Here is a 16,556-nt window from a genome sequence, read left to right as displayed (position 1 = left end):
CTAACATACATGTGGAGTAAAAATAATAATGTACCTATCATCGCCACTATGCCAACAAGAAAATAAAAACGAGCACAACTTACTCAAAGTGTACATTGAGAGGTATAAACACATTAGCTCAAGCAGCGTTAAGCAACTGTCATGACACTGCAGGATTACCCATGTCCTCAAATATCAGAACAATGTGACGGCTGTCAAGCACTGCATAACTCATATTTCAAATGATAGAAACACTGGCTTCTTTAGTATTTGATTTTAAGATCAATGCATGCTCTACATATTTTAAATTATTTATTCAAAAGATTATTTGTAAAACACAACCTATGTGCGGCCTCCAGAGTTGAGATTAACTTTCATTTGTTTTTTATGTGGGTGTGTATTCTTTGGCATAACTATTTGCACATCACCACACAACTTGTCATACTCAAAATCCTGATAGGAAATGTACATGAGCTTTTTTCAATCACGTGTTCTGTAAATTTGGACAAGCAGCTTAGCCTCTCTAAGGATCAGTTTCTTCACAAATGTTAGTGTTCTTCTCATTGAATTACCTTAACTATAAACAGAGAAACAAAGATAACCACTAACCCACCTAAGTACAGAGTATTGCTAAATGTAAGTTCCCAATAAATAACCGATTTCATTATTTTTCCAATAATCATGTTTAATGAATTCTCACTAAAATTTTGTGTTGAAACCCACACATCTGACACAATTTTGAAAATGTATTTTTCAATGAGCTTGCTTATGTGACAAACTTTAGGTTGGGCCTAGGGAATATACTGAGAGGTCAGCAATAATTGAGATGGACTTCCTACTTGTCCTTGGAGGAAGGAAAAGTCTGATGTTGATCAAGTGAATACAAAGCATCAGCTATTTCAAAAGGGCAGGATATCTAATTGTGTAGCTAGAACCTTATTTATGGTCACAATTTCTGAGAAAGGGAACACTAAAAGGGGATGGAGAAGAATGAGGTGGCTGGACTTTGGAAATGTTGAGTTTGGAAGTTCTATGGGATGTCACCTATGCAACCAATTGCAATGTGTACATGTCAAATATACACATTTGTATATTTGACAAATATACACATTTGTAAGATGTATTTGACTAAAGACCTTAATCTCCATGCTGTTGGCATACTATTATACAGTGGTATATAATTTACATTCATCAAGGACATGAGATGCAGCAGTCAAGTGCTTAGACAGAGAAGACAAGGTGGTAGGGGGAGAAGAGTATTAAGCAGCAATGTAAGAGGATTAAAGTATCTCCAACATTTCCTGGTCATGTGAAAGGAAAAGAAGAGATGATAGAATATTTGGTAGAGGAATATCAGGGTATGTGAAATCACAAAGTTTCAAAAAAGTGTTCCCAGGGGGAGGTTATGCAAGTTGGAAGGCTTTGAGAGGTCAAGCAAGAAGCTTAATTTTCAAAAATTCATTGGATTTAGCAATGCGGAGTCCCTGGGGAGATAAGTCAAGGGGTTTCATGTAGCTGACTCAGAATACATGGAGTGTGTTGGGCAATGAGAAGAAACTGTAGAAACAGAGGTCAAAGACAACGTTTTCAGGAACTGTGTAGTTGGGGAGCAGGGGAGAAGTGAAATCTGCAGGTCGGGGAAAGTGAAGGGGAACAGCTAACAGGGCTTATTCTTGTTTTAGCTTAATATTTGATAGACTAATTTCAAAAGCATAGAGCTTACAAAGAGGACAAAGCTGAAGAAACAGGAAAAGAGAAATAGCAAAAATAACTAACAAATGTCTATTTATCCTCTTTGAATTCTTATATTCTATTAGAATCCTCTAGAGAGAATTTTAGGAGCACTGAATGTCCTAACACTCCCACTCAATGGTTTGTTATTTTGGCCATTTTTGACAATCAAATCATTTTTGACAAAATGAAATCTACAATGTGAACCAGAGCTCAGATTCCTCAAGATCATCTACAATTGGAGTTCCATGACCAAATAAGCTTTGGATATAAACATGGTATAACAACTTGAGAATTTGTGACCAATAGTCCTTCTCAAAGACTGAAAATCTGCTAGCAACACCACCTGGCATTTTTCACCGAATATTTCTCACTTATTAGGCTGTATATACCTTGCTTCCTTTGATTGTTTTTCACAAATTTTTTGGAAAATATGACTCTAGAATTCAAACTGAGTTTCACAAGCTTCTAAGACCACAGCAGGCCACTAATATTGACAAAGAACTTCAGCATAACCTGTATAGAAAAATGTATATATTTTGTTTCTTATGCAAAAGGGCCCAGAGCTATGAAACCTGTAGAGAAGGAGCCATTCAAGGACCAAGTCTTTCCAAATATTCATACATTATATGGAAATAGAACCCCTTCAGGATATCACTCAAATATCCAGGGCACTATTTTTAAAATTTTAGAGATTGGTGATTACTTAAAATTTCTCTAGAACATGAGGTATAAGCTGATTAGCAAATTTACTTTATTGATTCATTCATTCAATAACATTTCAGGGACACGTCCTATGTGTTAGGTTCTGTTCAACCTTAAAAATGGAGATATGAACAAAATTATAAAATATATGCCTTTGTGTGCTTATGGTCTACATGAAAGATGTGTGGCAAATGAAGAAATATGCACTAGATAAGTAGTATTAAGTGCAAAAAGGAAAATGATGGTGGGGCTGGCATTGTGGCTTAGTGGGTTAAGCTGCTGCCTGTGGTGTCGACATCACATATGGGTGCCAGTTCCAGTCCTGGCTGTTCTACTTCCGATCCAGCTCCCCGTTAATGTATCTGGGAAAGCAGCAGAGGATGGCCCAAATGCTTGGGTTCCTGCACCTACGTGAGTGATCCGGAAGAAACTCCTGGCTCCTGCCTTCAAACCTGCTCAACTCTGGCCATTGTGGCCATTTGAGGAGTGAACTAGAAAATGGCAGATCTCTCTCTCTCTCTCTCTCTCTCCCCCTAATTCTGCTTTTCATATAAAAAACAAATCTTAAAAAAAAAGAAAAGAAAAGATGGTAAGGATTAGAACATGATGGAAGAAAGGATGGTTGGAGAAGCCTTTCTTGAGGAGGTTGTGCTGCAAAGAGACTTGAGCACAATAGGAAGTGAGTCACAAAATGATATGGAGATGACCACCAATCAAGAGTTCTAACATGGTGCTCAAGGAGCCAGGCACATCTTGAAAGTGGGACAGGGAGGAACGGAGTAGGGGGTGAAGAAGGGGACACAGAAAGGAAGACAGACTCGGGTAAAATCTCAGGAGCAATGGGGCAGGCATTGTGGTGCAGTAAGTTAAGCTGTCACCTGTGACACCAGCATCCCTTATGGGTGCTGGTTCAAGTGCCAGCTTTTCTACTTCCAAACCAGTTCCCTGCTAATGGGCCTGGGAAAATCAGTGGAAGATAGTCCAAATCAGTGGAAGATACTCCAAATGCTTGGGTCTCTGCCACTCATGTGGGAGACCCAGATAGACTTCCAGGCTCCTTGCTTCAGCCTGACTCAGCACCTGCTATTGTTGCCACCTGGGGAGTAAACCAGTGGATGAAATATATCTTCCTGTGTCTCTCTCCCTGTCTCTATCTCTCCCTTTCTCTTTCTGCCCTTTGAATAAATAAGTAAATCTTTAAAAAAAAATCTGATGAGCCTATGAACCATAAAAAGACATTTGGATTTTGAGTTTTGTGGGAAATTACTGGAATTTCTCAAATATGGGAGTAAAATAATTAGTAGGAATTCAATTTTTAATCAGTTTGGCTGTTTTTCATAACCTATTAAGCTTGGTGTTATGAGTTTTTTTTTAATAAAAGATTTATTTATTTATTTATTTATTTATTTGAAAGGCAGAGTTAGAGAGAAACAGAGGCAGAGAGAGAGAGATAGAGAGGTCTTCCACCCGCTGGTTCACTCTCCAGTAGGCCACAACAGCTGGAGCTGGGCCGATCCAAAGCCAGGAGCCAGGAGCTTCTTCTGGGACTTCCACATGGGTACAGGGGCCCAAAGACTTGGGCTATATCCCATTGCTTTTACAGGGCACAGCAGGGAGCTGGATTGGAAGTGCAGCAGCCAGGACTCGAACCAGCACCCATATGGGATGCCGGCACTGCAGGCAGTGGTTTTACCCGCTACGCCACAGTGCCGGTCCTTATGTGTTTTAAAAATTCAGATGTGATAGTTATTCCAAAACCCTTAAAAACATAAATTCTAATTTTTCAAATTATACAAATTATATAGCTCTTCAATAAGTACAAAGGAACATCAAGAAACTGGACTGCACTATGATCAATAAAACACGACTGGTAGTTTTAAAAAAAAAGCAAAACACAAAGACTGCATTTTGCCAGGGATCCTTAACACAGACCACACATTTGAGTCACCAGGAATTCTTGAAAAAATATCTTTGAAAGGCTTCACACTGAGAAACTCTTGATTATTGTTTTTGGGTCAGATTTCTGAGATTATTATTTTTAAACCCCACGTGCTCATATTATGCAGCCTGGACTGAAGATAGTCATCTTGGGTCTAGCTATGCAGGAATAACTTAAAAAGTAAAAAGTTTGGATAGACAAAAATCAACAAGAGGATGGCTTGTCTTTGGGAAATGTACTAGGATTGAAGACACTTATAACAGTGAAATGTTTTCAGTAAGCTGTATTCACAACACTCATGCAAATAAAATCATTGCAAATTAAAACGGAATAATTTTAAAGGGAAGCTTGGGTTACTTTGGTTTATAAAGGTGTGCTGATAAGCCATACACTTTGTTCCTTTTGGTGATAAAACTGTGTGTGCAGCTGTTTCTTGCATCATTTGTCCTGAGATGCACTTTAATAGTGGAATCAACCAAAGACGGCATTGCTTGCAAGAGTGATCAGCTATACTCTGCTAAGTCTGCAACTCTGCATCCCATCCATCTAACAGTGAGAAAAGAGTTTAAAATGGTATCCTCAGGGCCGGTGCCATGGCTCACTTGGCTGATCCTCTGCCTGTGGCACCAGTATCCCATATGGGTGCCAGGTTCTAGTCCCAGCTGCTCCTCTTCCAGTCCAGCTCTCTGCTGTGGCCCAGGAGGGCAGTGGAAGATGGCCCAAGTCTAACTCTATCTGTCAAATAAAAAAAAATGGCATCCTGTGTTGAAGCAAGAAAATAGGGTAAAGCCTTGACCATTGGCCCAATTATCAACTGATGAAGTTGCTTTTAACAGAGAAAATCAAAAAGAAAAGTGAAATAAGATGTTTTTCAGTCTGAACAGTGCCTCTCTTTAACAAAAAGAGCTATATTCTTGATTCCTATTACAGGCAGATTTTTTAAATAAAATGGTAAAATTAAACTGTTAATTTTATAAAATATTAAATGGAATTATATCAGAAGAGCAGTTCTTCCTTCCACTGGTTTTCTACCCAAATGGCCACAATGGTTAGGAGGGCTGGGCCAGACCAAAGCCAAGAACCAGTAGCTTCTTCCAGGTCTCCCACATGGGTACAGGGGCCCAAGCACTTGGACCATCTTTTGCTGCTTTCTCAGGCCATTAGAAGGGAGCTGGATCAGAATTGGAGGAGGCAGGACTCAAACCAGGGTCCACATGGGATGCCAACATCATATGGAGCATTGTGAGTCCACAATGCTGGCTTTATTATTTTGGCTTGCTTTATTATATATTGACTTTAATATACCTTGAAAATATATTCTACACATTAGCTGAAGGAATCAGATAAAAATCCTTAAATTAAAAGGCACCATTGAAAAATAGAATGTGTGATTACAAATAACGTATTTTTATCCTTCTCCAAATGTTGCTGTAGGAAGACCAGCAACAGCTTTGTGCTATGGCAAACACCATGGAAGACGGTACTATGACGCCTCAGCTGGCTGAGATCATCAAACGACTGTGGAGGGACCCAGGAATTCAGGCCTGCTTTGAAAGAGCATCTGCTTATCAGCTCAATGACTCAGCAGCCTAGTAAGTGAACTCACTTGGACAGGAATTGCAGTTGAACCATCTGAAATCAGGCACGATAATTCTTCACACCGTGCATTGTGAACAGAAATAAGGAGAGTAAATGGCTTTCCGTTCTATTATATTAAAATAAATAACAATTGAAGAGAAATTTTAAAAATCAAGGGGACATAATGGAGATGTTAAAAAATAACAGCCAGGGGCACATTTTAAATAGCTATTTTTTTTTTAACTTTTATTTAATGAATATAGATTTCCAAAGTACAGCTTATGGACTACATTGGCTTCCCCCCACACCCCGATGACTTCCCTCCCACCCGCAACCCTCCCCTTTCCCGCTCTCTCCCCTTGCATTCTTATCAAGATTCATTTTCAATTTTCTATATATACAGAAGATCAGTTTAGTATACATTAAGTAAAGATTTCAACAGTTTGCACCCACATAGAAACACAAAGTGAAAAATACTGTTTGAGTACTCGTTGTAGCATTAAATCACAATGTACAGCACATTGAGGACAGAGATCCTACATGAGGAGTAAGTGCACAGTGACTCCTGTTGTTGACTTTACAAATTGACACTCCTGTTTATGGCATCAGTAATCTCCCTATGCTCCAGTCATGAGTTTCCAAGGCTCTGGAAGCCTTTTGAATTCTCCGACTCTTATCTTATTTAGACAAGGTCATAGTCAAAGTGGAAGTTCTCTCCTCCCTTCAGAGAAAGGTACCTCCTTCTTTGAAGACCTGTTCTTTCCACTGGGATCTCACTCACGGAGATCTTTCATTTAGGTGTGGTTTTTTTTTTTTTTTTTTTTTTCTTGCCAGAGTGTCTTGGCTTTCCATGCCTGAAATACTCTCACGGGCTTTTCAGCCAGATCGGAATGCCTTTAGGGCTGATTCTGAGGCCAGAGTGCTGTTTAGGACATCTGCCATTCTATGAGTCTACTGTGTATCTCGCTTCCCATGTTGGATCACTCTCCCCTTTATTTATTCTATCGGTTAGTATTAGCAGGCACTAGACTTGTTTATGTGATCCCTTTGACTCTTAGTCCTTTCATTATGATCAATTGTGAACTGAAATTGATCACTTGGACTAGTGAGATGGCATTGGTACATGCCACCTTGATGGGATTGAATTGGAATCCCCTGGTATGTTTCTAACTCTACCATTTGGGGCCAGTCAGCCTGAGCATGTCCCAAATTGTACATCTCTTCCCTCTCTTATTCCTACTCTTATGTTTAACAGGGATCACATTTCAGTTTAACACTTAAGAATAACTGTGTATTAATTACAGAATTAAACCAGTAGTATTAAGTAGAACAGACAAAAAAAATACTAAGAGGGATAATGTATTAAGTTGTTCATTAACAGTCAGGGCTATGCTGATCAAGTCACCATTTCTCATAGTGTCCATTTCACTTCAACAGGTTTCCTTTTTGGTGTTCAGTCAGTTGTCACCGATCAGGGAGAACATATGATATTTGTCCCTTTGGGACTGGCTTATTTCACTCAGCATGATGTGTTCCAGATTCCTCCATTTTGTTGCAAATGACTGGATTTCGTTGTTTCTTACTGCGGTATAGTATTCTAAAGAGTACATGTCCCATAATTTCTTTATCCAGTCTACCGTTGATGGGCATTTAGGTTGGTTCCAGGTCTTAGCTATTGTGAATTGAGCTGCAATAAACATTAGGGTGCAGACCGCTTTTTTGTTTGCCAATTTAAATTCCTTTGGGTAAATTCCAAGGAGTGGGATGGCTGGGTCGAATGGTAGTGTTATCTTCAGGTTTCTGAGGAATCTCCAGACTGACTTCCATAGTGGCTTGACCAGTTTGCATTCCCACCAACAGTGGGTTAGTGTCCCTTTTTCCCCACATCCTCGCCAGCATCTGTTGTTGGTAGATTTCTCCATGTGAGCCATTCTAACCGGCGTGAGGTGAAACCTCATTGTGGTTTTGATTTGCATTTCCCTGATTGCTAGTGATCTTGAACATTTTTTCATGTGCCTGTTGGCCATTTGGATTTCCTCTTTTGAAAAATGTCTATTGAGATCCTTGGCCCATCTCTTAAGTGGGTTGTTGGTTTTGTTTTTGTGGAGTTTCTTGATCTCTTTGTAGATTCTGGTTATTAACCCTTTATCTGTTGCATAGTTTGCAAATATTTTTTCCCATTCTGTCGGTTGTCTCTTCACTCTCCTGACTGCTTCTTTTGCAGTACAGAAACTTCTCAGTTTGATGCAATCCCAATAGTTGATTTTGGCTTTGACTGACTGTGCCTCCCGGGTCTTTTCCAGAAACTCTTTGCCTGTGCCAATATCTTGAAGGGTTTCTCCAATGTTCTCTAATAACTTGATGGTGTCAGGTCGTAGATTCAGGTCTTTAATCCATGTTGAGTGGATTTTTGTGTAAGGTGTAAGGTAGGGGTCTTGCTTCATGCTTCTGCATGTGGAAATCCAGTTTTCCCAGCACCATTTATTGAATAGACTGTCCTTGCTCCAGGAATTGGTTTTAGATCCTTGATCAAATATAAGTTGGCTGTAGATGTTTGGGTTGATTTCTGGTGTTTCAATTCTGTTTCATTGGTCTATCCATCTGTTTCTGTACCAGTACCATGCTGTTTTGATTACAACTGCCCTGTAGTATGTCCTGAAATCTGGTATTGTGATGCCTCCGGCTTTGTTTTTGTTGTACAAGATTGCTTTAGCAAATAGCTAATTTTGAAACGGTATGCCTGAAAAAGACATGCGTTGCATGTATCTTTTCTTGATTAAAATAATGAACAAAATATGCATAGTGCGCAATGTTAACACACACTGGTGGCATACATGCTGGGGTTTGGGGTTGCTTGTTTCACCTGTATTCATGTTACTGAAATCATCCCCAACAGTAATTTTATTAGCAACCTGGTTTTGGCTCATTGGATTGATGAGCATAACACAAAGTCCCTGAAGGAAGTGATGTACTGGTTTCTAAGATATTTGTGTACTATAGAATTCATCTGAAGTTTCAAAGAAAATTATGTAATTTTTTCAGCTTGTATTAGCCAGTTAACATTTATTAGCTTTAAGGAGTTTAGGAGGCTGTAACACTACTTATAATTTCATTATCAAGGTGACCTACAAGTTCGTTTTAACAAAAGGTTCTTAACTTATCCCATCATGACATGTTTGTAAGATCGTGTACAAGTCTGTAAATTCAATCTAATTCATCTTTTTATATCTCCGTTCATGCATATGAATGTGTAAAGAAATATATAATCCTTTTAATGACCCCCTCAAAGACAATATGCCAGCAGTACGTAAACAAAAAAATGCAAAACAGAAATGAGAGTGAAACAAATGAAGAAGCATAGCCGGCGCCGCGGCCCACTAGGCTAATCCTCCGCCTTGCGGCGCCCGCACACCAGGTTCTAGTACCGGTCGGGGCGTCAGATTCTGTCCCGGTTGCCCCTCTTCCAGGCCAGCTCTCTGCTGTGGCCAGGGAGTGCAGTGGAGGATGGCCCAAGTGCTTGGGCCCTGCACCTCATGGGAGACCAGGATAAGCACCTGGCTCCTGCCATCAGATCAGTGTGGTGCGCCAGCTGCAGCGCGCTAGCTGCGGCGGCCATTGGAGGGTGAACCAATGGCAAAGGAAGACCTTTCTCTCTGTCTCTCTCTCTCACTGTCTACTCTGCCTGTCAAAAACAACAACAACAAAACAAATGAAGAATCACAGCAAGTAAGCTTGCATGATCCTTCAAATTGGAAATCAGTGATTAACAGAATGATTATGGAGAGAAAATAAGCCATGTAAATTCCAGGCAAAATAAAAGTCTTCTGTGGCCACTCATTCATCTTCATTTTAGGTCCAAATTCTAATCTGCATGCTGCCTTAGCTGGAAGGAGCTGCTCTTAGCCCTCTGATGAAGTAGAGAATGGGTGTCATCTGCAATGAAAGAAATTTGAATAATTGCCTTCCTAAGTGTCTCAGCTCCCACCACATGATAATAGAAGGTGGGATCTCTGTAGGGTATAAAATGTTGCTTGTCTATACTGATCAGAAGCGAAGGCAGTCACTATTAGTAAAGAGACAAATCATGAAAGAATCCCATAAAATGTTGCTTAACAAAGTTCTGGGGAATAACAGAGAGAAAGAGCTATATTTAGTATATTTAGTTCTGAATAGATGTTATTCAGTAAACATTATTTTTCCATTAAAATATTGAAAGGAAAGTGTTAGCAATTATATGATCATTTTGTTTACCAAATTATTTGCTCTTTGATAATAAAAATTTATTATCCCACAGTTAAGATGGGCAAGTAAAATGTCATCTAATTTGTACTTTATAATCTTTAACTTTCTTCTTATATAAATACTGAAAATATGTTATATATTTTGATTATGCCATTATCAATTCTTATTACAAATATTTATCTGTTCCACAAGTTAAATATAATTGAACAGCATTGATTAGCATTTCTTTTGTGAATACTGCCATATCATTCTGATTTTAGACTACTGGAAGAAGTCATTGCATGGCAGTAGGATAACAACAGGAAAGCTGATTTTCCCCATATCTTAGAAATATTTCATATATAACCAAAAAGTTGAAAGTTTTTCTGCCCTAGGTGTCCTTAAAGTTAAATGAGCACTCCCAAAGAAAAACAATTGAAAGCCACTGATTTCTTCCAAAAATTTCAAGTTTTTTTTTTCCCAACACTGGAATACATTATTATATAAGTCAATGCAAAACCAAAATGATACCATATTGCATGACTATATCATATGCATTGCACAGAGCAGACTCTGTTTCTTTTTCTCATTGTCCTTTTCCTTTTTTTTCTGGGGAGTGTGAAAGTAAGATACTCATTGTTTTTCTCAGATCCGGAGATCCTCCACGTTGAGGTTAACAGAGGTGACTAATTAGCGGGAGAGAGAGTAATGCTGTAGTTGACACCATGAAAACCCTGTCGGTGCCAGCAAACTGAAGGAGGGGAGCATAGCAGAGGCAACCCAACGGGGGAAGGTTTGGATGCAGACCCTACGGCGGATGATGGGGCCCACTTAGTGTGCTATTTAAGCTCCACAGGATAGAAGAATTAGCACAGGCCCTGCCAGGTAAAATACTACTTTTATGTGATTGGAAAAAGAATCAAGCAAGCATCTTTAAGTCATTTGAGACATATGTATGAAGAGCCTCTGTCTGGTCCAAGCTTGGCCTGAACACTCAAATCCTGTATTTGTTTATTAAAACAAGTATTTCACATGCAAATATGCCAGTCTGCTAATGTCCCTGCTTTGCCTGAAATCATTTACACATGCAAATAAAAAGTGCATTAAAAACTTTCATTTAGGTACTATTAAAATGAACTTAATCTCTATTTTGGGAGGTATGTTTAATTGATTTTTTTAAACCTCTATGGGCTGTCTACGGCCATACCACCCAGAACAGGCTTGATCTCCTCTAAATCTTCACGGGCCAACTGACCAATGATATATCTACCGTAATGTAAACTTGGTTGATAGGAAATTCACAAGAGAATTGCTTCCCAAAGTCAAAAAAAATAAACTAGCCAAGTTTGCCAACACTTTGTTTGATACATTTACATCTTGATTTAAGAAAACATGATCACTGTTAGATAAAGCAATGATGATAAATTCTCACAGTATTCATGTGTCTGTTTCTGAGATGTGATTTTCTTTTGCCCTTGACCAAACTCCCTTTCAGATGTTTGCCCATTCTTAGTTTATTTTCAGTTTAAAAACAAAAGCATCCTTAAAGAATAAATGGCCCATATTGCTATGGAATTTATTACTTGATGACAAAATAACTTTGTATCTTAAGCTATTGTGCTAGGTGATAAGGCACAGAAGCTCCTCAACTTACTCACTGAAAGAATTCAGCTTTTGAACACTTGCAGCTGGATTCTGCTTCCCAAATTCTGTCTCAGTGGAGTTATTCCAACCTTTTTTCTTTTTTTCTTTTTTGACAGGCAGAGTGGACAGTGAGAGAGAGAGACAGACAGAGAGAAAGGTCTTCCTTTCGCCATTGGTTCACCCTCCAATGGCCACTGCAGCCGGCATGCTGCGGCTGGCGCACTGTGCTGATCCGAAGGCAGGAGCCAGGTGCTTCTCCTGGTCTCCCATGCAGGTGCAGGGCCCAAGGACCTGGGCCATCCTCCACTGCACTCCCTGGCCACAGCAGAGAGCTGGCCTGGAAGAGGGGCAACCGGGTCAGAATCCGGCGCCGCAACCAGGACTAGAACCCGGTGTACCGGCACCGCAAGGCGGAGGATTAGCCTAGTGAGCCATGGCGCCGGCTGAGTTATTCCAATCTTTACTTTTCTGTTTGAGCTATATATGTAAACTTGGTTCAGTGCAGTGGTCGAATGTGTCTTTTTTTTTTTTTTTTTTTTTTTTTTTTTTTTTTTACAGGCAGAGTGGACAGTGAGAGAGAGAGAGATGGATAGAAAGGTCTTCCTTTGCCGTTGGTTCACCCTCCAATGGCCGCCGCAGCCGGTGCACTGCGGCCGCTGCACCACGCTGATCTGAAGGCAGGAGCCAGGTGTTTCTCCTGGTCTCCCATGGGGTGCAGGGCCCAAGCACCTGGGCCATCCTCCACTGCACTCCCGGGCCACAGCAGAGAGCTGGCCTGGAAGAGGAGCAACCGGGACAGAATCCGGCGCCCCAACCGGGACTAGAACCCGGTGTGCCGGCGCCGCTAGGCGGAGGATTAGCCTAGTGAGCCGCGGCACCGGCCCCAAATGTGTCTTAAAAATTAGTACCACACTATTACTATTTGTATCTGGGGCCAGCACTATGGGGTAGCAGGTAAAGCCACTGCCTGAGTGAGAGTCCAGGCAGCTCCACTATTTGTATTTAAGCATTTAAAATTTTCACAGAAGTAGTCATATTATGAAGCTATTAAATCTCTAATAGGAAAAACGTAGAACAATGAAGCAAGAAAGCACTTAGATTTGGTTAAGGTCATTATGTGTGCCAGGGATGGAGAGGTCAGGAGCAGGTTCCTTCCTCTACTCTCAGACTCCTCTAGAGCACATAGCAAAATGGGATTTCTTCCTTGGCCAACACATCCCCAGATCTCCTGACAAAGAAGACAGTGTCTAGCCTAATGAGGATTGGGTTTTTACCATGGCTTTGTGGAGGGATTAACAGCACAGGATGCACTGATGCAAGTGAAGGTGGGAGTGGGTACAGTGGGTAGGTACAGTCCTCTGGCCCCAGAAGTGCTGAGTCGGCAATTTCAGGAGTTCCTAAGTGGATCAGCATGAGAAACAAAAGGGACTTATTTTATGGTAATAATGACTGAGAATTACTGTGATACAAAAGAGAAATGGCTGACTCCTCAACAGGCAGTCTGTGTAGAAATAGTAAACAAGTTTCAAATTATGACATTAAAACCCACCACTCTCTTAAATTCCTTAATACCTAAATTCAAAGCATGAAATTTTGAGGATAGTCTAGTGTCTGTCATTCAAAGCAACCTCCTATCCCTCGCTCTCCCTCCATATTGTCCTATACATAAAGAGAAATTTTGTTTCAGACTCCTAATCAAATACCAGGGAATTTATTACAACATGCTTCACGTACAGGTTCCAGCTACAGCAGCTTGAATGGCTGCCTTTAGGAACGTTTCCCCATGGCCAGCTGGGTGCCACAATCAGGGCTTCACAGCTAGGCAACATCCCAGCTACCAAACTGGTGATGTGGATGGCAGAGTTGGAAAAGCAGCCCTGTTGGAAAAATAGCCCTGCTATTGTTAATGGCAGCTACACTAAAAATTCATTGGCAGTGAATCCTGGTGTCTTCCACTGCTATGTTAAATATCTACATGCATCTTTGCTATCTTGTTTTGTTTTTACTAGCTACCTGAATGACTTAGATAGAATCACAGCTCCCGGGTATGTACCAAATGAGCAAGATGTTCTACACTCTCGAGTGAAAACAACTGGGATCATCGAAACTCAGTTCTCCTTTAAAGACTTGCACTTCAGGTATGAGTAAACATCGCTTCCAAGTGTGGGCAAAAGTATGCATCAGGCTCAGTGGTTCCTCGTGGAGAAAGCATCAACCCAGTGCCACAAGCCATGACTCTGGGGCTGTTCACTGGCTTGGCTTCCTTCAGCATCATTGTCTTGACCTCCTCACACCCTTATGTAGCCCCTTCCCCTGAGCTCAGCCCTCCTGGCCGGCCTGTGCTGACCAGGTGGGAGCTAGATGGTACTTCCCTCATGATTACAAATGACATCAAAATGACATCATATGTTGTGGGGGAGTGGAAAGGGTGGAGAGGGGTCAAAAATTAAAACAGCATATTCAAGTATCAGGGGCTGGGGTCCTGTGCCTTTTGCCTTCTTACTCCCCTCATTTGCTTAAAATATTCCTTTTAAGTTTGTTCCTTTAATTTTAAAAATTCAAATAATCTTTGAATTATTTGGATGTGATGCTATTTGTTGGAATGACAAGGCATATTTTAGAAGCAGGTTGTGAGTATGAAAATGAATTATGAATTTCATTGCTATTGCGTTATCAAGACTTCTTAGAAATTTTGTTATAAAATCTTTACTATACCAAAAAATGGAAACCTAAACTACACTGGTAGAAAACATCCTTTGATAGTTAAGCCCCTTTTGCTGTGGATTGTAGGCAAGATGGAGCATTAAACATTAATGCCAGGATCTAGCTGCATCCTTCAGTAATGAAAAATAGCAATTAAAATACAATAAAAAAGGTCCAGTCATGTGCATATCTTCCAAGAGTGGAAAAACTAGAGAAATGGTTAATTATTCCTATTCATTTGTGAGGAAAAAGTAAGGGAATGGCAATTAATCAGTATCATATAATTAATTTCAGTGGGATAAAAGCTTCTAAATGTTTTAAATATGCAGACTGGCTATTTAATATCTAATTAGAACGGCTGTTACATTGATAGAATATTTTCAATTAATATAAAAGAAATGTCTTCAAAATCCCTACTTAATTTTCTGGCTTACAGAGAGTTCATTTTCTGAAAGATAAGCCAAAGATGGAATCAGAGGAAAAGACCAGCACAGACTGAAACCAGCAACCCCTCTTGGTGAATGTCGTAAAACTCTGTCACCAGCCCAGCTCCACTGGTCCTTGCCAGCTGCCTTCTCCAGAATCCTGACCTTTGATTCAGTTTCTGGGATTTTCCTTTGGGAGCCCACATCTACTTGCCTCTTCCCCTGCCTCTCCTACCTCTGTCTAAACACTGCTGACACTCCCTGTCCTTTCTTATTTTTTCTTCTCTCCAAATTTTCCACTGAAACACAGACTGGAACTGCGAGTGAGGCAGCTTAGACCAAAGTTCCAATCCCAGGTTCTGCGGTGATCATTTAGTGGGAGTTCGGGAGTGCAGTGGTTACCTGTCCTTTACTTCCCCAGTAAGTTTGCTGTAGAGATTAGAAAAACTGAGTTGTAGCAGAGACTCCTAACTTGATGGGGCTGATCCTACTTTTGCAGATGGAATTTTCTGGGTGCTGAACTGTCTCAATTATAAACCAGTATTGACAATTAATGTTGTCTATTGGACATCTGTTCCTGTCTACTATACTAATCTAGTATCTTCTCAGAAGTGGTTGGTCTCACACATTATCTTTCTTATGCATCTATCTCTTCTCCAACCCCCCTAGGCTTCAGGCCTTTGCACTTGCTATTCTCTCTGCCTGAAGTGCTATGCCCCTATCTCTGCCAAGAACATCTACTTCTAAGAACTGAGTGTCCCCATCAAATGTCATCTCCTCATGCAGAGGCCATGTGCATCCTACCTCTTTGCTATCTGTTCATTTCCCTGTCATTGTTACACCCAGCAGTGTGCAGCAGATCTCCAGGACAGTGGGGTGAGGGAGAGAGTTCTGATGAGTGGCCTCAGTGCTTTCCCTGGAATACATACTGGCCCATGGCTGATTTCAATCCGCTCACATAATGTCACTAAAGGCAGAGTTGGGAAGAAACACAAATAACTCATTCTCTGCAGGCAAGTCCGCATGGGCCATTGTGGATCCAGTGCACTGCTTTACTTTTCAAAGCCTACCCGTGTAAGAACAGGAGTTTGCTGGGTTTTGTTTTGTGATCAGTTTACTCTTTTGTTTTTCTTTCTTCCTCAGATGTTATCAGCTCCAGAGGCCAGGGTCAAGTCTGTTTACAGCTCCACCTCTGGTGCTTATCAGAAAGGCTAGCAGAGAGGAAACATCTAGTGCATTTTTGCTGAGTGAGTGATGCTCCTGCAAAGTCCCACATGCACACAATCTTTACATCTCCTCAGTAATGTGAGGCGCTGGGAGTAGCAATCTTCAGGTAGGATAAAGAATCAACAAATGGAGGTTCAGATGAGTGCGAAAGATTCCCCCAAGTTCCTCCATAGGCAGTGCTAGAAAGGGGATTGAAATGCTCATCTGTCTTCACAGAGCACACAGTCCACACTGCATGTCACAGGTGGGTGGTTTCAGATATCACAGGACACCCTGTCTCCACTGCACATCACAGGTACATTGTCATACTTCACAGACTACACTGCCCACACTGCGCTTCACTGACAGGTTGTCAGGTCAATAGTGATGGAAGCCAGACTTTCTGTAGAGAATGTATCCTTCCA

The 16,556-nt window shown here is 40.7% G+C and overlaps 1 protein-coding gene across 5 annotated transcripts in view; it reads left to right on the top strand.

The window, feature by feature from the left end:
* The window catches only part of GNAT3 (G protein subunit alpha transducin 3), a 75,566-nt gene that overhangs the window by 47,064 nt on the left and 11,946 nt on the right, over positions 1 to 16,556 (top strand). For all 5 annotated transcript variants that reach the window (XM_051848882.2, XM_070071244.1, XM_070071242.1 and 2 more), the window contains 2 exons: positions 5,789 to 5,946; positions 13,807 to 13,935. In XM_051848882.2, the coding sequence (XP_051704842.1) occupies positions 5,789 to 5,946; positions 13,807 to 13,935 (287 nt within the window). The remainder of the gene's footprint in view (positions 1 to 5,788; positions 5,947 to 13,806; positions 13,936 to 16,556) is intronic.

This window comes from Oryctolagus cuniculus, chromosome 3 (assembly GCF_964237555.1).
Source record: "Oryctolagus cuniculus chromosome 3, mOryCun1.1, whole genome shotgun sequence".
Classification (NCBI taxonomy): Eukaryota; Metazoa; Chordata; class Mammalia; order Lagomorpha; family Leporidae; genus Oryctolagus; species Oryctolagus cuniculus.
This window is presented reverse-complemented; position numbering and strand designations above follow the sequence as displayed.